Source organism: Semicossyphus pulcher, unplaced genomic scaffold (genome assembly GCF_022749685.1).
Source record: "Semicossyphus pulcher isolate SPU_LCO1_2020_fin unplaced genomic scaffold, fSemPul1.0.p SCAF_3, whole genome shotgun sequence".
NCBI lineage: Eukaryota > Metazoa > Chordata > Actinopteri > Labriformes > Labridae > Semicossyphus > Semicossyphus pulcher.
Window position 1 is genome coordinate 925,139 of NW_027211704.1, and position 26,445 is coordinate 951,583.

At 42.3% G+C, this 26,445-nt stretch overlaps 1 protein-coding gene across 1 annotated transcript; it reads left to right on the plus strand.

Moving 5' to 3' along the window:
* Positions 1-1,330: 1,330 nt before the first annotated feature.
* On the plus strand, positions 1,331-24,663 carry shmt2 (serine hydroxymethyltransferase 2 (mitochondrial)). The gene is made up of 12 exons (XM_069678794.1): positions 1,331-1,421; positions 8,468-8,659; positions 12,066-12,145; positions 13,834-14,034; positions 14,270-14,351; positions 16,400-16,522; positions 18,950-19,089; positions 19,327-19,489; positions 19,729-19,828; positions 21,077-21,232; positions 22,000-22,107; positions 22,934-24,663. The coding sequence occupies exons 1-12, from the start codon at positions 1,389-1,391 to the stop codon at positions 23,059-23,061; spliced, it is 1,506 nt and encodes a 501-aa protein (XP_069534895.1). The 5' UTR covers positions 1,331-1,388; the 3' UTR covers positions 23,062-24,663.
* Positions 24,664-26,445: the final 1,782 nt, after the last annotated feature.

Consider the following 26,445-nt stretch of genomic DNA (forward strand, 5'->3'; position numbering starts at 1 on the left):
TTTGCATGACTATATTCTACATCTGTTGGACAATAAGCTCAAAGTTTTCTCTCTGTAACATCGACATTAATGCAAAGAGTAGGCGAGGGAATCGTACAGAGATGACAGTTAAAGCATATAGAGATTGTAATTCATGAAAACAATAACGTCCTTGCTTACAATTAATAAGCAATTAGTTATTGAGGTAAACTCTCAGTAAGTGCATAGTAGTTGTACAAGGTATTAATAAGTGCTTTATAATGAGAGCCAGTATGTGCCGAATATGCACGCTAACAAGCAACGACTTAATGTTTCATATTTGTATTAAATAGAATGTGTTTAAAAATATCTCATAAACTAGCACAGAAAGTAAACTGAGATTTATTTTATGACACATTGATCATATGCCACATTTATGAGACGATAAAGACAGTTGAGTGTTTTGAAAGCAGCACTTTAGAGATCCATCCATCCATCCATTATCTATACCTCGTATCCTGCTCAGGGTCACATGGGGCTGGAGCCTATCCCAGCTGTCATTGGGCGAGAGGCAGGGTTACACCCTCGACTGAACGCCAGTCAATCACATGGCTGATACATAGAGACAGACAACCATTCATGCTCACATTCACACCTGTGTGCCTGCCACATAATCTGATTTCACATCTGGTTTCAGACGTGGGGGAAGGAGGATGAACATAGAAAACAAAAAACAAAACATTTGTTCAAACTTTAAAGTCACACTCCTCATGTGTTCTGTGATGTTTTGATGTTTTGGGAGACCGACGGAGCACCACGAACTCAGAGAAAGCATCCAAACTCTACAAGAGAAGCACCAGGAGACACAACAGGAATATAACTGAGTCCAATGTGAGCTTTTTAAATGTGACGATTTGTCAAGTTTATTTAGAATCATTTTTGTGTTTGAACCAATGGTTGGACAAAACAACCATTGTGAGGTTATCACTGAGCTCTGGGCTGTTTACATTAACTATTCATCAGGAAAGTTAGATTAATCCATAATGAAAATCATTTATAATTGCATTATAGAATTACATGAGTAACATCCTTCTATTAAATAAATGAACAACAATCGATAATTTAATAATTAAACATACAGTGTAATAGTTAGAGGGAACATTGTTCTTCATCAACTTTTAACTTTTAGTTTGGCATATTTAATACAGGAAATATGGTAATAATACAGTAGTAAAGGGTGATAGGCTGTTAATAGGCTCACTGCTGGCTTGCGAAATCTCCTCACAACTGCCTACGATTCCCATCAACCATTGCGGTAGGTTAAACGTAACCATCCGTTGCCATCAACTTCAAACAGCCCTTTCGGAGCCTGTCAGCGGTGTGTGTCGCCTGGCTGTGCTGCTTCTTCCTCTGGCCTGACAACTGGAAACATGCTGTCCTTCGCTCTGAGACAACTCACACGGGTCAGTATATCACTGTGTGCTGTTTTTGTGTCATATATTCTGTGACGAGTTGCGTAACTTCCCAGGCGCTTCTATTCAGGCAGAACTGTTAGCTAGCTTACATCAGTGTTGCTCAGTACTACCGTACAGTCGCGTGGGGGTTTAAGTTTCCCTCCTCCGCTACATCAATGTGTTTAATTAACACCAAATTGAAGGAAATTCACAGCATTATCTATGTTTTCTGTCCTGTTGGCATTTTTTGGGAAACAGCGTAGTAAGGTTGTTAGTTAGTGGATAAGCTAGCAGGCTAGCTGCATGTTACAGAGCTGCAGCTGTGTCCACGTAATGATGCAACAGCGACTGCTCAGTTTCATCATGTGGGCAAGAAACAACACGAATCACCCTGTTTCTCCATCAATGCCGATTTAGCTCTCTTGTTTTAAATGTTTATACGCTATGACATAAAAAAAATAGCCTTTTTTTTAAATTCAGCACTGCACACACTGTTTTTATAACTTACAGGGGTGACTTGAAGTCAAGTTAAAGCCCCGTTATGACACAGATAACACAAGGGAAAGTTACATACAATGTTATATTATTAACTAGTTAGGGGTCCAGCCCCCAATCACGTTCAAAGTGCAAAACGAGGCTGAAGGTGCAGCAAGCAAATATTAACCTCCTGCTTTGAGATAATGATGTAACTGATAAGGCTGTATTTTCGTCAAACTTGGGAAGCAATGCTCATCGTTGCAGCAGCGTCAGCAGATTCTTGACAGTGAAAGTATTTATTACTTTAGATAAGTCATAAGGATAATGTTAGCTTAATATTCCTGATATAGAATACTACCCTATAACAGGGCTATTCAAGTACAAATTAAATTCTTAAAACGATTCGATTTTAAAACCAGAAACTGTAGAAGGACATTTTAAGCAGCCTATTTTTTAGCTTTTGGTAAATGATACATTTTAAACAAACACAAAGAAATGTAGTAAAAAAAAAAAAAGTTTATTTTTTCACTTTTGAAAAGAAAAATAATTTATTTGTGATTTGCTTCGATGTGGTGCCTCTAAATATTATATTGTTTAACTACCGAAACGCACTCATTGCAAATAAAATCCATTGTTTTTGGGTGTTTGAAGTAAAATGAACGTATTAGCAGGTCCAGGCAGCGTTAAACTGACGGTTTTCTTTAAAACATTACATTATGTTTCAGGGTTGACATATTTTCAGTACCTGTGTCTGTCAATAGCCAAATGTTTTGAAGAGCTACTAGCGTGATCAGATTTGCATAAACTTTAATATTTAGTGCTCTAGCTGAGTTACATCAGGGCACGGCCTAAAATCTTTTACCCCCGTCTGAACAGCACTGATGTTAGACGTTAGATTAACTCCTCTCTAAACCGGTTCCAACAAAAATTTGACCAAAGATTAGACTGAATTTGTATTAGTTAATGAAACAGACCAAAGCTACTATTTTAAATATGTATGCAGGAAGAGGAAACCACTATAACAACTATTGATAATGTAGACCAATACAACAACACTGCCAGTCCTTTGTGCATCGATGTACAGGACTGTATATTCATAGTGATTATATCTGTTTAAGACGTCTCCAGTTCTAACAGCAGCTCTCTTAATGCAAACATTGTGTGTAACTAATTGGTCACCCAGTGATTTAATTTAAAAGTTAGTTGGACAGCGTTTTATTAAAGCAGCTGTGACTAGATGAGACGTCAGGGTGATGGGGGCATTGATTGAAGGATATTAATAGCCTAATTCTGAACTTCATGAAGTGACCCATTTTTGAGATGATGTGAATTTCAGCAGTTTCTCTGAAACAACTAGGCTATTGCAAGTTTGTGCCAAAATTTATGTGGCATGTATTCAGACATAGTTTTATAGGTCACTGTCAGTTCTGATTGAACTTTAATACTGTACGGACAGATTCACATGCATGCATGCTTTTCCTATTTGTTTTAATAGTTTAATTGTGCAACTTCATTAACTTTCTGAAGGACTCACATGACTCTTAAATTTGGTGAAGGCCTCCTGTGTTCCACAGGATCAGTGTGCGTGAGAGGAAGATCTCTGTGCAGTTATTGTATGTGGCAGTTTTAGTCGTTCATCTGTTGCATTAGATATTAAAATATGTAGAAATGAGATTACTTCAACACAAGTAACTATTGGTTTGGTCTCTTTCCAAAAAGCGGCACGCCTGGTGTCGGAAGGATCTTGATCTGGCTTGTATGTGCATTTGTTTTTTCAAGCCAGTGACAGAAAGAGGGCAACTTTCTTAAACACAGCTTCTGCAGGCAACCCTTGGTGAAGGTTAAGTTGAATCCTCGTGTCACTATACAGTATGATAGTAAATCTTCTTTGTATAAATCTGTACTAAAAGAAGTCATTATCTGTGCTGTGGACTGAAGATTAGTTATCCTGTGTTTTCGTACTTGTGAGGAGGCCTGCTGCCCTTTGGAGTCTGGTGCTTACAGTGACTCCTCCTAGTCATGCTTTGTTCTGCGGGAAAAAACATTTACAGCAAATCCTAGTTACAGTCAACACAGGTGAGCTTTCATAACCCACTTATTAAGCAATCAGAAATAGTTTTTGATTTAGCCTGACACACCCTGTGTCTTCATCACGTACATCTAGAACCACAATTCCAATGAAATGCTGGCACACACACGAGATAAGCTAACGCACCACCGGCCTGCAGAAATCTTTTACTTTAGTTTTTATTCATTCAGCAGAATGAGAACAGAACATGTTGTGTGCCTTGGTTCATGGCGTCATCCATTTATTTTGTTAAGCAGGATGTTTTCCTTCATTTCGTTTGTGATGGCGGCCATGTCCTTCAAAGCTCAGGTGTTCTTCATGTCAAAACCAGCCTGAACACTTTCCCCATCGCCAGCCAGGACATCCACACTACACACATGCATATGTTTAAAGCAGGACAGTTTTTCAAGGGAAACGTGCATTTTACAAATGATTACTTCCTTGCAAAGTCTTCTCAGTTGTCTCAGCATGTGCTGACCTTCTCTGTCTCTAGATCACTTTGAGCTATGAAAAATTACAAGCAGCTTTTTTAGTTTCAGAACAGAAGTGTTTACTTGAAGAAGAATCATCACGTTAGCGGATGTTGACATGAATTGTTAGTGCAGCCCTTGTTTGGTGACGTTCACTTGTCAGACAGCCTTTCACTTTTCTTTAGATTCATTGCACATTGAAAACAGATTTTCTCTCCTGACTGCTGAAAGAATAATAACCAGCTTCACCCCATTTTTCACAAATCTAGGCTAATTAAAGATAAAGTTTTAGAACGGATTTAGCAATATCGAGGTTGCTCAGAAATGTCATTTAGGTGGCCTGAAGATGAATTTTTGATGCAGGATGACCCAGTATTTATTTGTACTCGACGGGAACAATGGGACTGTTGTGGGGCAGGGGCAAGAAAGGTCATGGCTTGACCCCAACTATGTCAACCATGCAGTCCACAGCAGGCACCTGGATGCCCTGAGGCTGTCTTCTTCTTCACCACATGAAGTGTTGTGGAAAGATTACAGCATAAACGTATCATTTCAGCGCCTACACCTCCTAAAGATTGGCTTTGTTGCAGGCATTGCTTACGTCTCTGATTGTCACCCTCACAACCCTTTGACCCGAATAGAGTGGAGTCGCTGAGGACTCTGCCTCCGTCCGTCCCTTCACGCCTCTTCACCCCGTCCAGATTTCTCAGTCTAGTGTTATCCAGACTGAATCACGGGGCAATTTGTAACGGACAGCCCTGCTATTAGTCAGTGACAGGGGAAGAGGCAGCGGCGTGTCAGACTGACGGATGCTGCTGCCCTGTTGACACTTCTTCTCTCTAACCTCACGTATGTGATTTTTCGTCAGTTTCTCTTCTTAGTCCCTTCTGTTTCCTTCTGTTACCAGGCTGATTGTTGTTTGGTGCGGCCACTGATGGACAGCAGTCATCTGTAAAATTGACTCGCCTCAGGAGCTGCTGCAGGAAATGGGCAAAAATAATACAGAACAAGGATTAATGAAATGACTTCCTTTCTTCCCTTTCTTCCTCTATGCTACTGGTCTTTGGGCACAGATGTTTGACGGGAAAGGTAAACTGCCAACATTTACCTTATCATTGTCACGCAGATGCAGTGCATCTGTGACTCTGCCATTATTTTGTGCTCTGTGCCCATGTTGATGTGGCCCATCCCGCCCCTTTCCTCGCAGCACAGGTTTCATCAAGTTCACCTTCAAACGACAGCGTCATCTGTCGCCTAAAAATAGTCCTGCTGTGACATATTTGGTGCTTGTATCTTGGCTCTCACTTTTCTTGGATCAGTTTACCTTGTGTTTATTAATTAATCTCCCGTAATGATCAGTGCTGACAAATGAGGCAGGAAAGCGGAGCGGCGGAGCACAGGGACTGACCTGTGTATTGTTTGTTTAAGCCCAGTGCTGTCCCTGTTCAGACGGTTGTAATATCAATAACAAGAAAAACTAATAAAAACGCCACTTGTCTGCATGCTTAGTGACGTAGGGTGACATGACAAGAGACAGGAGGAGGGCGGGAAAAGGAAAGCAAGGATGAAGGTAAAGGCGAGGATGAGGAGGAGGGGAGGAGGCACCCTTGTCTGTTTTGCAGCCGTCAGTTGCGCTGTAACCACAGCAGTCTTGGCTTGTGTTGGGTTGTCTGCCACTGCTTTCCCTGGCATTGGTGTGTCCCGGCTGAAACGCAGACAGCAAAGGACAGTCCCCGTCAACATTTAATGACCCGTGTGATTTCTCTGCGCGAAACGTGTCCTCAGAGGCAGCCCGACCTGTCTCCCCAGGCCTTCATCTCTTCCAGAACCCAGAGGGGGGGCCCTCTCCCCTTTTCCACCAACACCACTGCCACCGGTGACAGAAGGCCAGAGTAGAGACTGTTAGAAATCAGCCATTAATGTGCCAAACGCCTCCCCTGGTATGTCACCACTGTCCCCTCTGCCGCCCCAGGGAGCAGATGAAGAGGCGGGTAGAGAGGGTGGGTGAAACAGCGATGGAGTGGATAAACTATCTGCAAGCTGTTCCTCAGGATAAAGACTTCCTATGAGCTGTTTGTTTTTACTAAAGGTGTTGCATTGTCAGACACTGGTTGGCATTTTTAGCATTGCTGAGAAGATTCCTCTTTTAATGCTGCTTTTATTTTTTCTGCCCATCCATCAGATTCTTTACTTTTTAAATATGTCGTAAAAACTACAGTTGGTCTTGTTGCAGGATTTACATTGCACTATAGACACTGCCAAAGATTAAGTGCCCAAATTATTTTTACACCACATGGAGTTAGCGTAAATTGAGCTTTTTTTTTCATGGGGGTGTCGTCAACCAGTCCTGAGCATTGTGTTAATTACTTTTTAATGATGCTATTAAAGGGAGGTTGTCCCTCACACCCCAGCACACCTGTACAAATGATCACTATAGGTTAGCAGAGGTGGGATTGATCCCAAACACAGAGTCATCATCATGTTGTTGATTTAAATGATGGGAGGGACCAAATTTGTTCTGAGTGCAATCAACCTGTCGAGGATTTTTTTTTCATCTCACATGGTGCTTAAAGGGCCAGTTCGCCAATTTCCCCCTCAGTCCTGTCATGCTATCACGGGGAGCTAATGTCATTATGGTAGAAACAAATGCAACTTGGCTCTGTGCCTTTAGAGGGCGCTATTGGCTTCTCCAATGGGCCCTGGAAAACCTCCGACAAACGACTGCGGATGCCAGGGAGCTCTCTAAACTACACTTCCTCAGCCTCGGACGCCGCCTCCGATGTCACGTCTCGTTCAGAATCGTCAGGTTTGAAATGTCGACTGCAGACCTGAAGGTTCTTTAGACGATCCACCGGTATATTCTCGTCGTGTTTCGACCGCTCTTCTGTTTCACTCTGAGCCGTCGCCTGCAAAGAAACGGTAGTATTTCAGTCCAGCGTCTCTCGCTGGGCCGTTCCTTTCAGAGGGAGGGGCGCAATGAATGCTGGGTGTTGTAGGAATGTAGAATGGGCGAAACCATGAGCTGTTTGTATGACTTTCTCCACAGCTATGGCGCCAATTTCTAATATTATTGCTTCTATGGATTACAGAGAACACCAGCTGTGACTGACAGCAGCTTTAACAGGAACTGCTCCTTTAAAGACACGGATACGGGTCATTTGGTTTCTGAAATTTGGTGTTAAAGTAATCTATCACCTGTATAACAGCATAAAAAATAACAAATGTAATTTCTTCAGTGCAGTGGTTAACATCCTTCAACTTTAAAAGAACATTTGAAAGGGAATCTATTGAAAAAGAAACACTGGAGAATACCTGGACTTGAACCCAGTTGGCTTTACTAAAGGACTCGTGTTAACTCGTGAAACAGAGACAGACAGTGAGAAGTGTGTGGACTCTGCACACGCACATGATCAAGCATTGCTGCAGCAGCAGCAGGAGACCTCGCCAGCCCCAGTCCAGATTAGATAAGCAGGAAGTGCTGAATCTGTTCTCTACATGCCTCCTTCGGTACACTGAGGCTGTAAAAGTCGGTCCCTCAGTTTGTAGAAGTGCTGATTGAGGCATAATTCAACAACCATGCTGATTATTGATATCATGCAAACACGCCAGTTTTTAATTATACCAGGGCCAGACATTGGACTGCATTTGGAGGAAGAGAGGAAGGGACTTGAAACGTCTCCTTATTTATATAGGACACATCATCAGAGTGCTGCCACAAATGTGTAAAATGAACCAATGCATTCATTAGAAAAATAATGTTTGTTATTCCCTGCGTAGTTACATTTTCATAGATTGTAATGTTCCTACTGACAGAAACATAATCTAGTCTTACTCTTTCATGGTACCTTTATTAAGGCTATTGTTCTTTGCAGTGCAGTCGTGATATTCTGCTTAAATATTAAAATCTGCAGGTTTTGATGAAAAGATCTCCACAACCTTAGACATGTTTTATTGCAGTCAAAACTAATAAACCTTCTCCTCTCTCTGTATGCCCCCTCTCTCATCATATCTCATCATCCCTGCCACTCTTGTGCCCTCAGCCACTGTGCCAGCGAGCCCCACTTCGTCTCAGTGTGCGTGGCCAGCAGTCCCACGCCGCCCCCCGTGCAGTGGATGAAGATCGTCCATGGACGGGCCAGGACAGCCTGGCTCAGGACGACCCCGAGATGTGGGACCTGCTGCAGAAGGAGAAGGACAGGCAGTGCCGCGGCTTGGAGCTCATTGCATCGGAGGTAAAACAAATGACTATTTAATTGAGCATTAAACAGCAGAAAGACATTGGCTGCAAGACATTATATAAAAAGTGAAGTCTGGTTACAAGCCTGCTTGGGATGCCAGGATAACTTGTGTGCTGATTAGTGGATCTATAAATGAACTCAAGATGTTTTTAGTTTACAGTGCATGGTTATTTGGAAACTCAATGCCCAGAGAATGACCAGATATCTGGGAGCACCACTACATGTCCTTTAACCCCTTCAGAATGTTGGCATGCAGATGACATGCGGACAGATTCTCTGAATAACAAAGAAGACTTTAAGCATCCTTGTGAAGTTTATAAAGTCTTTGTCTTGAGTGACTCATTTCTAAAGAAAGACGTAACGTCAACGTAAACACTTACTCAGTGCATGTGGGAGCTGGCAGCACCGCCGCTGTGTGTTGGCAGTGCAGGGAGCTCAGAATGCCTCATCAGCTCTGATTAATAATTGGATGAATGAACACTTGCTAGCTTCATGGATGGATGTTTTTTAACTGCTTGCAGCATTGATAGTAAAAGCTCAATCAGTGTTTTATCAGAGCGCTCACTCTAGATAAACACAGCACATCCAGTGCAACAAATGAATTCAGACCCTGCTAACGTGGGTTCATTTATTACACATGTTTATTCCTAAATCATTCTGCTGTTGTCTGTTTTAATATTTTATAGCTGTTAATCTGCAGTGTTTTTATGTTTCCAAGCCTGCTAGGCAAAACTGTGACCTTCTGCCTCAAACATACAAATACAAAACATGAACTCTGACGAGTGTTGTGTTCAGAAAAATAAGAAATTCGTATAAAGTCAGTCAAAACGTTCACAGAGGGATATGGTAGTTTGTGTAAGCAGGAATAGCTCAGCTGTTACAAAATCATTTGGCAACTCTTTGTTTCCATTCTGAGGCTGGACGGTGTGAAATGGAAAAATCTTACTATTCAAAAGAGCACACGGGGTTTTATCTTGTCCTGCTCTTTCTCTCTCCTCCTGTTTCTTCCTCGCCACAGTAGTTGTTCAGTGGAGTATATCGGCCCCCTCTCTACACAAAGCCTGACCGCTCTAGTGTGAGATAAAGCTGATATCTTCATCCTGCCTCCTCCCCGCCTCACTCTGCGAGGCAACATCACAGCACAGCTCAGGAAGGCCTCCTTAAATAAGAAACATACATTCTTACACACACACACACACACACTCTCACACTCTCACACTCACACACACACACACACACACACACTCTCACTCACACACACTTAAAGACGCTAAGGAGCATATGCATTTCCTCTTCTGATATATGCACGATCCACAGCATGACAGACGCAGCAGAGAGCTGTTACTGGAGCTGTTATCTTTTCTTGATCTCCTCTTGGCTTCTAGGTGACATATTAGCATAATCACACACACACACGCACACGCACACACGCACACGCACACACACACACCAGCCCGAAGAGGAAGAGAGTAGAGACTGTTTGTTTTGTGTCAGACCGTGTTACTGGCCGGTCTGTGTGATGGAGTGTTTTAGGGTTTCCCACAGTCACAGACACAATCAGGGATGCAGACAGTGTTTCATTACATGTAACATCATGCAGAGTTTATTAGAGTTCAGTATGTTGTGCAGTGTTTCAGTGGGCTGTACAAGGCTTCAAGACAACAGTGTCTAAGCCCAGTGTTAATCTGGTGATTGATCTAACATGCTCATACCATATTTTAATGTGTTTTTTCACTTTCGTTCTTTAAAATTACAAATGAACAACTTCAATGTATGAGTGTTGCTCTGTATGATTTGCTATCAGTATTTGGTAGAATTTTCTGTGCTCAGTTGATGTGTGTTATCCACCGGGGAGAAGAGGGAAGGAAAGTGTCGTGTGTTGTGGCAGGAACATTGGGAGACGTTAGACCACATTTTATTATCAGTAGAATGAACAAAAGACTTCAGCAAGATTTATCAACCTACACACAGCAAACCCTGAGGAGAAGAAATTCAAGGTGTCGTCTAATCAGTCGGGGTGATGGAAACTTCTGGTGGGAAATTATAATTACTAGATTAACATCACGTTTAGCGGCTGAAACTAATGATTATTTTCATAATTGATTAATCTAATGATTATATTCTTTATTAATTGTTTTATGACAAAACAGCCTAAACAAAGATATTTCTGTCTTTAGCACATCAGACAAAGAGAAACTGAAAACCACTTCAGAAAAGCAAAAAAAGGAGTTTTAGTATTTTTAGCTTAAAAATCAAAATGGTCAAAAACAAGTGGATCAACTGATTTTTAAACAAATTGTTGCTGCCCTTATAAAAATACAAGTCATTCAGTATAAAATAAAATAAGTCTTCTAAAATCAGGTCTATAGAATGTGTCCAATATGAGTTACTGGTTGATAAAACGGCAATCATTTGCATTACATTACAGCTTTTTCTTCTGCCCGCAAACAATCGTTAAAGCTATAATCTCAAAGATCTCACTTTCGTTCTCTTTGGCGCCACCTGTGGTGATAACCGGTAACTGCAGGAGCACACTTCCAGACAGTGCTGCATGTGTGACGTCCACGGTCGGCTCCGGTTGTAACTCTTGATTTTCCTGGCTGACGGTCGCTTTCCTTTTCAGACTGTTTGCTTCATCTGAGCGTCGAGTTTGTTTCTTCTTCTTTGGATTTTCACTTCTTGTTGAAGTTGTATCTGTAGTCATCCATCTTTTCTTTGTTTGTTCAGCCATAGTAGATTACTGTTTACTCGCAACACTTGCAGAGAGCGGAAAAGCAGCCGCTTAGCTCCGCCTACCCTCTCTGGCAGACCAACCACTGCTGGCTGATGGAAAACGCGTCACTAACTGGGCGCCGCCACAGACACCCAGCCCATAATAATACTATATACTGCAGATGCAAAGGCTTTCATCAGTGGGCCATAGGCTCAGTCACCATGTGTTACCTCATTCAGAGAGAGAGAGAGACTTACAGACATTTATTTACATGGACATCTTCCAGGTTAAATCTTTAAAGAAAACTTTTGGGAGTCAATAAGACATCTTTTGCTCCAAAGCATACTCATTTAATTTTTTAGTTTTTCTTTGAAAATGCGTCCTAAATAATAAAGCCACACCTCTGTTTCTTGGGATGTGCAGAAAAGTTTATCACATTAACTTGTATCCTCCCGCAGCGAGGCAATAAGCATTGTGAAGTGCAGAGTGTTAGTCTGTGGAAGTCCAGAGGTTCAATACTGTAATGATTGCCTTTAGCTGGAGGGGGATTTCTCACTATCACTTAACACACTTTAATTTGCGGTCCTTGTCCCTTCTGTCCACTCGCGCCATTGATCCAAGTGTATGTGTGTTTGCTTGTGTGTGTGTGTGTGTGTGCGCGCGTGCGTGTGTGTTTTCTCACCACAGAATTTCTGCAGTCGAGCTGCTCTGGAAGCTCAGGGCTCCTGTCTGAACAACAAATACTCGGAAGGCTACCCAGGGAGAAGGTGAGCGTGTTTATTCAGTCCCACCCAGCTTATTAACATTGTTGATATTCTCTGCTTGAGGATATTTTTTACACACATGCACACATACACACGCACTGTGTTTATAGCTGGCCCTATAATAGTAGATGCCATCTACACAGCAAACATTCCTCAGCTGCTGCCTGTCCAAAGAGTATTCCTGAGGGTGTACAGTTCCCAGGCTAATAGAAGCGTGTTTACTACATTCAGTTTTCCCATTTTCAGTTATTTACCTCTGATGATTCACATTCATCAGGAGCACACAGAGCGCTGACATGTTTTTAAATGTTTCTCATTTGATGCCTTTTGATTCCTGGAATACAAGCCGACCGTAAACCTCCCTCCCACAGACTGTGCCATTTATTTTTTTCTACCCCCCTTCATCCTACTCATCTGCTGTTTTACACTTTAATGTAATGAAACAAAAGGGTGATCTCATTGAATGAGTGGTTTGTACAGAAGCCATCTGTTGCTCCTTCATCTGTAATTACACTGAAAAGGTTTGACGAGCATTTTCACCTGAGATGTCCCAGAGCTGCTGCGCTAGTTTCGGGTTAACATTTGTCTCGATTACATTTTTATGATCAATAGTGCTGATTGTGGCACATATCATTAAAATATTGGTTATAGCTGCTTAACAGTAATTCGATATCAGCAACGCCTTCATATAACAAAGAATGTGACAACATGTTACGAACCTAGTGCATGCTCTCTGCTCAGCACAAAACAGCACACAAAGTTAGTGACCAGCTTGTGAACATAGTGGAGCATTTAGCAGCTAAAGAGACCAAAAACAGAAATATAGGAGGGCAAATATCGGACTCATGTTTGAGAAACGATAATGTTCTTCAGTTCCCCATATCAATGTAAAAGGTGTCCACTGCTGAAACATCAGATTGCAGATTTAAATGTTGTGGATTTTTACAACTGATTCCAACCAATGACTGGACGACGTGTCTCCATCTGCTCCCATTGTACAAAATTGAAGCCAAAACAGCCCCGTGATAGGCGCTGCCATCTTGCGATGGTGACGTCATTTGGAGTCTGCGCAGTAGAGATCAGCGGGTGGCGCCGCCGCAGCCACTTCCGCTAACCCAAACACACACTTAACTTACCAAAAAAACAGCAGGGATCCCGCACGCTGGCGTGTTTAACAGCAGAACAGCTTCTTGTGTTGGTCTGAGGTCAAAGTTCACAGGTATGGAAACGTCAGTGACCGTAGTGATTGCCTTAGTTACATCTCCACTCGCTGTTTGTCCTCCACTCTGCTAATCAGGAACTGATCGGCTGCAGGAGCCGGATTTGTCAACAGAGCTGTCAATCATCATTTTGACAGCATCAAATAACTAATTAAAAATAAACTGGGACATAAATCAGCATGATAAGAACTAACTATAATGACAGAAACCATGTTTGAGAAAAATGTATTTGACGTGTATTTTGATTTTATAGTTTGACTCATGTTCCATCTATTAACATGGAGGAGGCGGGCTTTATGAGCTATACTGCAGCCAGTCAGCAGGGGGCGACAGAGAGGGTTTGGCTTCACTTTTAGGGAGCTGTCATGTCGGCCATCTTTTTATACAGTCTATGATTCCAACAGGTTATTTGCAGGAGTGATAACCTGTGTGGTTTTAGTAAATAAACTTTTTTTCTAACCCCGCCCTCAGATACTACGGTGGAGCAGAAGTGGTCGACCAAATCGAGTTGCTGTGTCAGAAGCGAGCCCTGGAGGCCTTTGACCTGGACCCAGCTCTGTGGGGCGTCAACGTCCAGCCGTACTCTGGTTCCCCCGCCAACTTTGCCGCCTACACCGCTGTGCTGAACCCCCACGACCGCATCATGGGCCTGGACCTGCCCGACGGAGGACAGTCAGTAGTCACTGCTGCTTTCTTTTATTCTTATTTCTCACCCTGTCACTTATTTTCTCTTACCCTCACACTCTTCAAGGCTGACCCAGTTTCACATCAGTCAACAGTGTGACGTGTGTCTATTCCTGCACATTTCATTTTCTATTTGTTGTATTATAAGTCATGCTGTTTGCACCTTAATGTAACAGTTCTTGTGCTTTCCGGTCTGTTTACATGTTTCTGTCTGTCCCCTCAGTCTGACCCACGGCTACATGTCTGATGTGAAGAGGATCTCGGCGACCTCGATCTATTTTGAGTCCATGCCCTACAAGCTAAATGTAAGTAGAGACCAACAGATATCAGCTAACAGGAAAGTCCAGAACATTCTTTTCATACTTTTTCTGTAATGATAAATTATCATATAACCAGCAGAAGTTATATTTTTTGAAAGCTGTTCGGCAGATGGAGGTTGAATAATATAATTCTTAATGTATATTATCCATGCTCATTTCTTTTTGTTTCTCTCTTCATGTCAGGGCTCCAATCATTCATTTACAGACAACTTTCTCAGTTAGAGTCTCTGTGTGGCTGACCCTTACATGAGCCATCACTGCTGGTCGAGCTGCTGGTGTGCCTGGGTCGACAGTGTTCTTAGATGTTCAGCTTGTTCAGCTGCATCATTCTGTTTAAGCTCTCCCATGTTTCAGTAGTTTTACAGCCATCCCTTCTTTGGAAGCTTTGTCAGTTCCTGCCCTTAATCTTTCAGATATTGTTTGACATGAGAAAATTCTAAACTCAGAATTTCGGGGGGTAATTGGGGCACTTGTGCCGATATTTATGGACAAGCTTTGTGTTAAGTTTACATGTTGCACAGTATGTTTTCTGTAGAGCGTTTTGCGCTGGTATGGGAAACTGAATTCACTGTAAAGACTGAATAAAGTCTGATGTTTAGCTGTGCCACAGAGCCCACAGTGTAGCTGTCATGGAAGACTGAGAGAAGCAACACGACACACAAACTGATATCTGAGTTTAACTTCACTCTAAAAACCATTTAATGACAGTTCAGTCTGCTGTCATCCCCCAGGGTCGGTGCATAACGTGGATCCATTGATCAATCAATCAAGTCGTACATTTTTAAATGAAATTAACTTACAAGAGGAAATTAAAATGCTGTTATCCTTATTGTGGGGAGTCATTCTTGCTGCATTGTGGGTCGTGGTTCAGTGTTGAACTGAAGGAAACAGGTGCTTGTTAACAGAGGGATTTAAACACAGGTGTGTTGATTGGCCGTGGCCTCCTTACCCACAATGCAACCATTCAATCCTCTTAGTGTAGTATAATACATTAAACATTTAAAGTGCTTTTTTCCACCAGCAATGAGAGCTGTGCTACCAGATTTGACAAGCCCTTTTTAGATGAACATGTATATCTGATCAGTGCATTGTATATTGGAGTGCAGTGTTTTATTCTGGGGGTCACAGTCGTGCGGTAGTGTTGGTAGCGGCTGATGGATGGCCATGAGCGTCTGCATGTCCAGACCTGCTGATGTATGGGCAGGCAGGACCCCTCTGCGAGAGAGATAATGGGAAATCGACAGGCTGGCCAGCACCACTGGCTCTGTCTTCACAATGAGCAGCTTGATGGAGTGAGGGGGCATCCATAGATGTGCTCTGGAGATGGGAGATTATCAGGTTGTCTAAATAAAGCTCTCCCTCCTCCGTTTCTCGCTCCTTTTTCCTCTCTGTCTCCCGCTTATCCTCCATCCTTTCTGTCCCATACTTTGTTATTCTGCTCCGTCGTTCCCTCTTTCTCTCACCTGTATTGTCTCTCCTCTCCGATGCTTGGAGGAGGAGTTAAAACTGGAGTCAGGCACAAGATGCACTAGTCATTTGGCTGACTCCATTTTACATGGTGTACATCCCCTGAACAATGGATTGTCTAACCTATTTCTCAAATTGCTTAAAAGTCCCCCAACTAACCTCTGATCTGTTGAGCCTCGGCACACCAGTTGAGTAGTTCCTGAAAGGTAGAATTAGGATAAGTAGGGGTGCATTACTGCAATTGCTCCATCTTCTTCCTTGATATTATATGTTGAAATGTCTCCCTTAGATAAATCCTTTCCCCTTTTAAGGTAGCCAAAGGACTTCAAATGCAGCAGCATCAAATGATTTTCAAATGGAGGAAATCTCTCTTCCGTGTTCATATGTTTGCTCTTGATCGTCAAGATATCTAACAACTTTTTATTTTTCATCCTTTCATGTTCCTTGTTTCCCTCCCCCTGACCCTTACTCTCCCTCTAATACTCTCACTTATTCATCCTCCACTTCTCTCCTCCTCTGCCTCTTTTAACTCTCTTCAATCTGTGTCCCTCTCCGTCTATTTGCAGATTGCAACAGGACTCATAGACTACGACCAGATGGAAATGACGGCCAAGCTGTTCCGGCCCAAGCTCATCATCGCTGGCACCAGCGCCTATGCCCGCCTCATTGACTACGCCCGCATCAAGAAGGTGCACGAAGAACTCTGTGTTCAAAGCTCACCCAGCTTTCACCCCATCTTTCCCTCTGCTTGTGTGTGTGTGTGTGTGTGTGTGTGTGTGTGTGTGTGTGTGTGTGTGTGTGTGTGTGTGTGTGTGTGTGTGTGTGTGTGTGTGTGTGTGTGTGTGTGTGTGTGTGTGTGTGTGTGTGTGTGTGTGTGTGTGTGTGTGTGTGTGTGTGTGTGTGTGTGTGTGTGTGTGTGTGTGTGTGTGTGTGTGTGTGTCTCCCTCTTCCTCTCCTGCTACCTGTTTTCTCTGCTTCCTGCATTAGGACGTTAGGACTTTAAGCTTTGTCCTTTTATTTAAGACTCCGTCACCTTCACACACCTGCTTATCATTTTGGTCAGACCTAGCAGGATCACTTCCAACCACATCTTCACTAATGTCCGTGTCGCAGCAGGGACCCGTCGGTTCTAAATACTGAACATTTATGGGCACGAACCACTTCTCGGGTCTCTCACACTTTCACTCAATAACACAGATGCTTTCTTCCTCTCATACCTACTCATCCCAACTAAACGTACTGACTCACTAGTACACAGAAGCAACTTTTAACAGCACACTTCACTGCTCTCTTTGACAGTGCACAAGAGGCCCCTTTATCTGTTTTGTTATACCCACCCGCTGGTTCACTTCATTCACTCCATGACTGCCTCCCTTTGTTGCAGAGCTCCACTTTAGCTAGCACCATCAGATGGAGTGTCCCACCATTACAGAGCTGTGTTTTTATTAAGCACCATAACTACTTAGCCACTAGGCCTGAAGTGGAGCCATATTTTCCCCCTGGCATGTCTCTGTGGAGCTGTTCACTGTTTTATGGCAGAATCTGCCCGACCAGGCTCCTCTCCACAATTTCAGTGTTGTGTTACCTCGATGGGAGCAGGCTCCTTCTTCTCTCAAATTTGTTTCACTATTTGTGTTCATCAACCAGCGTGCATCGCCCCGTCGTGTTCTTTACCCCCTCCAGTTACCCTGCATCTATCCTGGCTTTTAATCTAATAAACATGTGCTGATCCAGTTTAGATACGCGAGGAAGAGAGATTGTCGTGATAATGCATATTAATTGGAGCACTAAAAAGATTGCTCACTGCTCTGATCATTCGCCAGCGACTCATTTGCATGTTAGCGAGCTATTTATTGTTTGTGCCTTTTTCAATAAATGCTTGCAAGAGACGGATGATTTATTGAATTACACTGCAACGTTACAGGGCTGTGGAGGAGAGTAATAACACCAGCTCTCATCTGACATGTCGGCTCTTTAAGAGCTGCTAACTGATGGAGAGTTACTCATCAGGTCTTTACCATGGGGGTAATCTCTATTTACAGATTCTACTTAGAAACATATCTGTAGGCAGGACGTGGATTTCAGGGACGGAAAGTGTTCTGGTTTCTGTTTGTAGTTCGCTTGTAGTCTGAGTAATATTAACCAATCACGTATCAGCAGGCTGCGGCGCATGCAGGAAAAACAGTCCATGTGCAGAGCAAGAGCAGGCGGGACGCAATCCACCGCGATGACATCACAACTCCATCAGCGTCACCTGATGACGATTCAGCTTCTTATTAATCTGTATAAACAGACATCGGCATGCTAACAGCTAACAGCTAACAGTCTGCTCTACATCTAAAATTCAACTTGAGATGAATTCAGTTGACGTGTTGTGAAAGCCGTTCAGCGTTTAAATTTCCCAACTTCCTCAAATGCATCAGAAATTATCGATCCGACAGCAAACGAGCATTTTAAAGTCGTTTTCTTCTCCTCTTGAGGACAGACCTGACAAAGCTTCAGTTTAACTTTTTACTTATCTGCATCATGATGTTGAAATTTCGGCCAAATTAAGAGCCGTTAATTAAAGTCAATCACAGGACAAACGGGTTCTTTATCTGTAAATAACGCAGCACGCGGAAAAGGAAGTCGCTTATCGCTAACCGCTGGCTACACGCCCGACATGTTCAGTGAAGGCACATCTCCTGAAACTAGTGTGAAGTGATGAAAGCTTAGAAGTGTTGTATAAGCTGTAGGCTTCAGCCTGTTACTGCATGCAATAGTTCTGCAACCAAATATAATCCATTCAGCCTTTTCCTGAACGTGCACTAATGACTCTGACTCCTGTAAGTGTAGAAGACTATAACTCCTCCACTGTTCATCTTATACTGATGCATAATTCAAATAAAGCTGAGAGCCAGCACTCAAACCTCCTTCACTTTCTTCAGTGTAATTGCCTAACAACTGATTGACTGCTCTTCAGTGCGCAGGTATTAGGGAGGGTGTCATTTTAATTCCTTTACCATAAAAGTTAACAAACAACAATTAAATGTGATTCAATATTAATTTTCCTTCCTCATAAAATAAATTAAATTCCTAACCTTGTGTTTGTTCCTTCTTTCCCTCGTCCTCCTTAGCTGTGCACGGACATTAAGGCCTACTTGCTGGCTGACATGGCCCATATCAGCGGCCTGGTGGCAGGAAGAGCCATCCCCTCTCCCTTCGAATATGCTGACCTGGTCACCTCTACCACACACAAGTCCCTCCGAGGAGCCAGGTAAGAACGAGATGAACCGCTGCTCTGTTGTGGCTAAAGTTACAGAGCATGCTCAGAAGCTCAGCGGCAGGATGTAATTATTAATTTCTGTCTCGTTCCTTAGGGCACCATGAAAATGATGTAATATTTGACATAGACGTTATAATATCTTGTGGCAAAGTAACGCAGAATGAAACCTTGATGGGTTCCAGTGAAGATAGGAAAATGCTTTGTTAGTAATGAGTTTGTTCTCTACAGGGCTGGCCTCATCTTCTATCGTAAGGGTGTTCGCTCCGTGGACAAGAAGGGGAAGGAGATCATGTACGACCTGGAGGACAGGGTCAACTTCTCCGTCTTCCCCTCCCTGCAGGGTGGACCTCATAACCACGCCATCGCTGGTGTGGCTGTGGCACTCAGACAGGTCAGCACAACATACAGCTGTTTAATTTGAATGCAAAAGTAACTCATGGTTTGCAATGATTAACACTTTCTTACGCTGGTTCCCAAATAATCAGTTTATAACTCATAAATCAACATTTTTAATGAAACTAAATCTTCCTGCTGGGATGCTTTGGGACAACTTGACACAGTGACACTTCAGTGCTGATCCTTTTATCCAGCTCAACCCTTTCTATCTATAAAATATGTGTGTGTCTCCAGGCACAGTCTCCCATGTTCAAGGAGTACATCAGCCAGGTACTTAAGAACTCCAAGGCGATGGCTACAGCTCTCCTCAGCAAAGGCTACACCCTGGTGTCAGGTAATCTAACTAATATTTAAGCATTCTGCTTTGATTCCCTGTGAGACGCTGGCTCAGCAAACAGCAGAGAGAAACAATAAAAAAACACTGCACAGTCAATGAAGAGAAATGTCCTGTCACAAAATGCAAATTGCACGACAGAATAAAAACAGAAAAGCATTTAAATTCATGATGTGCAAATAGGCTGATGTCAGTGCGGCTCTCCTGTCAGTCAACAAAATAAAAGCAGATGAAAGCGGTCACTCTCTGGTTGTGAGCGGACGCTTGAATCCTGTACTGCATTTAATTCTCTGGCCTCAGCTCTTTTTTGATGTATAGCCTTCAGTAGATCCCTAAAAAACACAGACCAGTCCTGTGCTTACGCTGCATTATGTGCATACTTCTGATCGCTTCATAGGCACTGGTTAAAACAAGGACAGGAAGAGGGAAAGCAGCCGTTATATATACTGTTAACAGGAAACTTGTAAACCTGTAAAAAGAGTGTGTTCTTACTCACTCTGTGATAACTGATATATTGCAAGACAAACATGTTATGATACATCACCACACCTGGTTAACAGAAGAATATAAAATGCCACTAAAAAAGTGAAGTGCAGGATTAAAGTGTTTATTCACTGCGGTTTGGTGTTTCACAGAATTTGACTCAGACTGGGATGAAACGATGAACGTGTGTTTTCAGACTGTGAATCTGGATACATGTAATAAGCACCACTGCACCGTCATGAGCTAGTGACGCTGTGACTCAAAACTGCAGGAAATCTGTTCAGAGCGCCACATTTGTAAATTCAAATATGGTTATTTGGTGCCAGTACGGCGATATGTTGCCTGATATTTTGTCCCATCCCTACTCAGCACAGCCGCTGTTAGCAGAAGCTAAAGAAGCAAATTAGCAGAAGCTAAAGCACAGCATGTGTAGAAATACAGTTCAGAAAATGTCTCCTAACAAGATTAAAAGTTGAAAATATTCTTCATAACAAAAAACTTACACTGAAATAGTTTTTGCCTTTTGAGGTGGCTGAAACCGGTTTTGCATTGTTGTCTCAGAATGCAGTAAAACGTGAAGCACTGAAGGCCTGACAACAATCTGGCTTCAACATTAACTGCATTCAGTTTCACGTCCTACATATCGAATCATTACCTTGGCATGTTGAAAAGTCGAGGTGATCTGATTAACTCCTTTAGAGTGAAGTTCTTGCCTACATAGCCGTGGACTTCTCTTCCTCTTTTAAATATTGCTGAATATTTCAGGCGGGACCGAGACCCACCTGGTCCTGGTGGACCTCCGGCCTAAGGGCATCGATGGGGCTCGTGCAGAGAGGGTGCTGGAGCTCGTGTCAGTCACTGCCAATAAGAACACCTGCCCCGGGGACAAGAGCGCCCTGACTCCTGGTGGCCTGCGGCTGGGTGAGGAAGCTTCACATTACACTACATTTAACCTGACTAAGACGAGGTCTCGTCATACTTATTAAGAGTATGATCAGAAATCACATGGACATGCTCCTCACTAAACATGGTGTACTTTCTTTTTTGAAATGTGGCTCTGCGTATGGAAATGAGTCCGCTACCAGTGAAGCCACGAGCACCGAGCACATCATGATTAATTAAGCATGTTTGGGTTTTTAATCATCTCTCAGGAAGTTCACCAGCTCCACATCTCCTCTGCCACATTTAGCATTGTCTTAAGGCAAGGTACTTCATCTACACTAACACGTACTGCACTCATTACCCTCTCAATTGTTTATTATTATATTGAGATTTGAACTGCCCCTCAGTGACCCATCAGCATCAGTGTAGTTTTGAAACATCTGCGTAGATTCATTACTGAAATGTCAAAAAGCTGCAGGGTTCTGTTTTTTCCCAAAGACCATATGGCTGCTAAGTGGAGAAAAGGGGAATTGATTAGAGACAGTTGGACCTGTAAAAGTGAAAGCAGGTAATTACCAGTCATTAGCAGGGTGGGAAAGATTAACTTTTTAAAATGTGAACATCCAACAGCCACTGACAGATCAATGTTCAAACTCACCAGCCACTCTGTATTAAATCTTTATTTTGTTTGTGAAATCTAGAAACCACTTTTATCTTTACCCACGTTTAGCTGCCGGCTCTGCAGGTTCCTCTCTCTGGTGATTAGTTTGTATTTTAAGCTGCAGGTTTTGTCCTCTTGGTTCCAGGTGCCCCGGCCCTGACCTCCAGACAGTTTAAAGAAGCCGACTTTGTTCAAGTTGTCGAGTTCATGGATGAAGGCTTCAAGATCGCCTTGGATGTCAAGAAGAAGACAGGTACTGTGAGAAAGGAGGCTGATCATAATGTAGCCTCGTGTTAGTAAGGACGTCTGTCTTCTCGACTATTTTTAAAGCAGACTTTAAAACTTCATAATTTCAAAGACAAGAAAAGTAGCAATATACTGTTTGTTAGATTTCATTGTTATACATCCCAAAGATCTCAGTTTCGTTCTCTTTGGCGCCACCTGTGGTGATAAACAGTAATTACAGGAACACACAGATATCCACACAGTGCTGCATGTGTGACGTCCACGGTCGGCTCCGGTTGTAACTCTTGATTTTCCTGGCTGACGGTCGCTTTCCTTTTCAGACTGTTTGCTTCATCTGAGCGTCGAGTTTGTTTCTTCTTCTTTGGATTTTCACTTCTTGTTGAAGTTGTATCTGTAGTCATCCATCTTTTCTTTGTTTGTTCAGCCATAGTAGATTACTGTTTACTCGCAACACTTGCAGAGAGCGGAAAAGCAGCCGCTTAGCTCCGCCTACCCTCTCTGGCAGACCAACCACTGCTGGCTGATGGAAAACGCGTCACTAACTGGGCGCCGCCACAGACACCCAGCCCATAATAATACTATATACTGCAGATGCAAAGGCTCTCATCAGTGGGCCACAGGCTCAGTCACCATGTGTTACCTCATTCAGAGAGAGAGAGAGACTCACAGACGTTTATTTACATGAACATCTTCCAGAATTTCACTTTAAAACTTAAAACGACAAAAGTACAACACACCGCATGTTACCTGTAATAGTTGAATGCTAAAACATGAGAGACACAAAACGCCCAAAGAACATTGACACCATCTCCTTTCTCTGCTGTCCTCTCCAGTGAAGCTCCAGGACTTCAAGAACTTCCTTCTTCAGGACCCAGAGACTGTGGCTCGCATTGCAGAGCTGCGCCACCGCGTTGAAGCCTTTGCCAGGCCCTTCCCCATGCCAGGCTTCCACGACCATTAGGAAAGCCAATAAAGAGTCAGGGGGGGCGTAGCAGCCAGGTGGCAGAAAGCTGGCTGGGCAGAAGTGTGCACAGAGAGGGGGAAACATCATGGCAGTGAAATGTGGTTGATGACTCACAACGTCCCTTTTTTCCAATCAGATCTGGGAAACCACGTCTTTTTTTATACTTCTCTGCAGTCATTCATCAATTTATTCTTGTAAAAAAAAACATGGCCTCAATGTTGAGGTAAAGAAACAATAAAATCTGACATATTTTTTAGAGCTGAAGAACCTATTTTCTATTGTATGTTTAAAGATCTCTCTCAGTTGTCTTAACACCAGTTCTGTAATGTGGGCGTGTGGAAGAAGGAAACTGACATGTCAAATCAATCAGACAAACAACGACCAACAGAGTCTAAATTAGATGTTTTAATAAGCTGCACAGATGAGTCTTAATGCTGTAAAGAGTCTTAATTATTGTCACTAATGTAGATGATTATGTACACATGAAGATGAGTGCATGGTGGCTTTATCCTGTCATTTTCAGTTTATGATCCAGGTACACAAAAGGCTTCATGAGCTGAAGGCAAATTCGGCCTTAAGAGGATGCTGACAAAATGTTGTCCGATTTTTATTTTAGATAGCAAGCCCTTATACTAAGGAGAGTTTTGTACAACTCGTCTCTCAAGTAGAAGGGTCCAAGTCAGACTGCATCAGGTTGGACTTAATAATTATAACACCTTTGTAATAGACTAAAGTTCATGATAGTAACGCTACAAACTATGGTCACGAATAATGTTTCAGAAAACCATCTCGGTACAATTGATCCAATAAAATTAGATTTTTTTTTTTAGATTGCATTACAATAAAATATTTCCACCTTGCGTAAAAATATTTTTCTGTTCAGGCTTTCGTGATCACATCTTTTTTCAACGTCACATTTTAATTGCTTAGTATTTTGTTATGACGGATAACCAAATGAATTAAAACACATCTCAGCCTAATTTATCGAAAGATGTTTCTGTAAGAGTGTTTACAAAGAGTATATACTTTCCTATATATTATTTAAAAAGCGTTAGCTATTATGTCTGCCATCAGTTCACATATATCCTGAAGTCTGATAACCAGCTGATATGTTGTACTAGAAGAAATGATTTGTGGTACAGTTGATCTGATTTGAATGTTGTGTTCAATGATGAAGCAGCTTCATTTGATAAAACCTTTTCAGTCATTTGTTTATGTGGTTTACAGATTGGAACTGTTTCCATTATCACTGCATCAGTGACGAAGTACGATTCTGTCTGTGAAATGGTCCCGACGCACCACCGACAAAAGGGTGTTGGAAATGTTGTGATAACCCTCTAACTTTGCACAAAACACAGCTGCTAACGTGAACCAAATCATGTGAACTCACCGCATCACAGGTTGTTGACAGCCAATAGACTAGACTTTGCCAAAATATCTCTTTTTTTATTACAGTCAGTGTTCAACAAACTGTTTGTCTGTTATCTCCTCTGATATGTTGCCAGACATTCTACACACGTGATTAGACTAACTTTCTTTTACAGAACATTTTTAATTACTATTAGCTAAGTCTAAATAAAATATAATAATGCAAACATAGTTTGTGTTGTGTCATTTTTTTGTCCCCTGTCAAGAAGACACCTATGTATGGGAAGATGTCGGTCATTTAAAATCATGTTTAACTTGACTGATGCCGCACGTGTGCGTGTGCTTTAGAGAAAATGCAAATGCAATGCTAAATTTGAATATGCATTTATTTTGATGAATATTTTATTTTTTTATTCCAACACATTTACCTGATAGCTGGTTGGTTACTTGAGAAATGTGATTCTCGCATTACAAACTGGTCACACAAATGATCGTACAGAATATGATGCATAGCTGTAGATTAAACTACCAAAGAGTACATACGAAATTCAGTTGGCACAGCCTTAAAATATAAACGCACAATTGCAGCAGTAATATGAATAAAGCATTATAAGTGGGGCGCTGGTTTAGCTCAGTTGGCGCCCCATGTACAGAGGCTACGGTCCTCGACGCATTGATCGCAGGCCCGACTCCCCCCCAGTCTGCCAATCATTTGGTGCACTGATGTCCTAATCAATAAAAGCCAACAGACACAAAAACAATGATCTGAAAACAACAACAACAAATTATGATAAGCAAGGTCAAGTAAAACACAGACTTGGACCATTTTACTGCCCAATGAGTAATTTTACATTTGACACAATTTTGCTGATAATGCAAAGCCTACATACTTGTGCTTTGGAGAAAAAAGCAGATAAAACTAACATACAGAAAAAAAAGGCTTTGAAGGCAGGACTTTGATTGTCATGGAAATATTGTGATATGTGGCTGAACATTTTGTTCTCAACTTGTGACACAGGAAGGGTGGTTAAAAAGGTGAGGCCTGTGAAAATTAATTCAGTGCCAGCTCTTGTTGGTGCTGCCTCTCTAGACACATCCTCTCTTCCCCGTCATGTAAATCGAACGCACCCTTTCTGATAGGGCGGGCTAATTATACAGTTAATTAAGCCCCGCCCCTGTTTAGCTAAACTCAACCGCGGCTTCATGTCTGAAACTATGTCGAATTAAAACAATGTTTAAAAACGTTAACTTGCTAATTACATGCGTTTTAAGTAGATAGTGGCTTTGAATGAGGTGATTTTGGGGGTTTTGCCGTTTTCTCAAGCTAGCTGCTGGCTGCGGTTGCCTTTCAGTTGCTCTGCTCAACGGCCGTTATTCGCTGTCGGATTTAACCGCCGCTTCAGGCGGGAATTGCTGTACTGGACAACTGTGGACCATTGTGACTCCTTTCAATGGATATCCTTGATGCTAAGATGCTATGGATAACTGCTACACCAAGTAAGTAAGGGTTTCTCATGCTAACATTGCTGTATAATGTCTTGTCTGTGTCTGTTTGAATGAATGTTAATGTTTTACTTTATTAATCTTGTGCTTCTGCGTATCTGCTGCTATTGGACTTATTCACTAAACTATGGTGTTCTCTTCATGTACAAGCATCTTGTAAGAGAGAATATTTTAACTAAACTGTCTTTACTACCATTGACAACTGAGTGCCTTCGAATGGTAAAGCTACCACTTAGCTTATAATAAAAAATATGCTAGCTATAAACTGGAGGTGCTGTGTTGAGGAATGGCATTGCAGTTGTTGCTGCAGGGTTAGCAATATAAGATTTCCCATGCAGAAGGCTTCAACATAAAACCTGGCAGTTTTTGTGTGGGATATATTATTGGCACATCTGCTCATTTGCAAGCTCTCCTGTAACACTGCTGCCTGCTGTTTATTATCATCACTTCCCTCTTCTACCGTGCTGAGTGGGTGAAGAGGTCATGGCCTAGATCCAAAAATGTATCTAC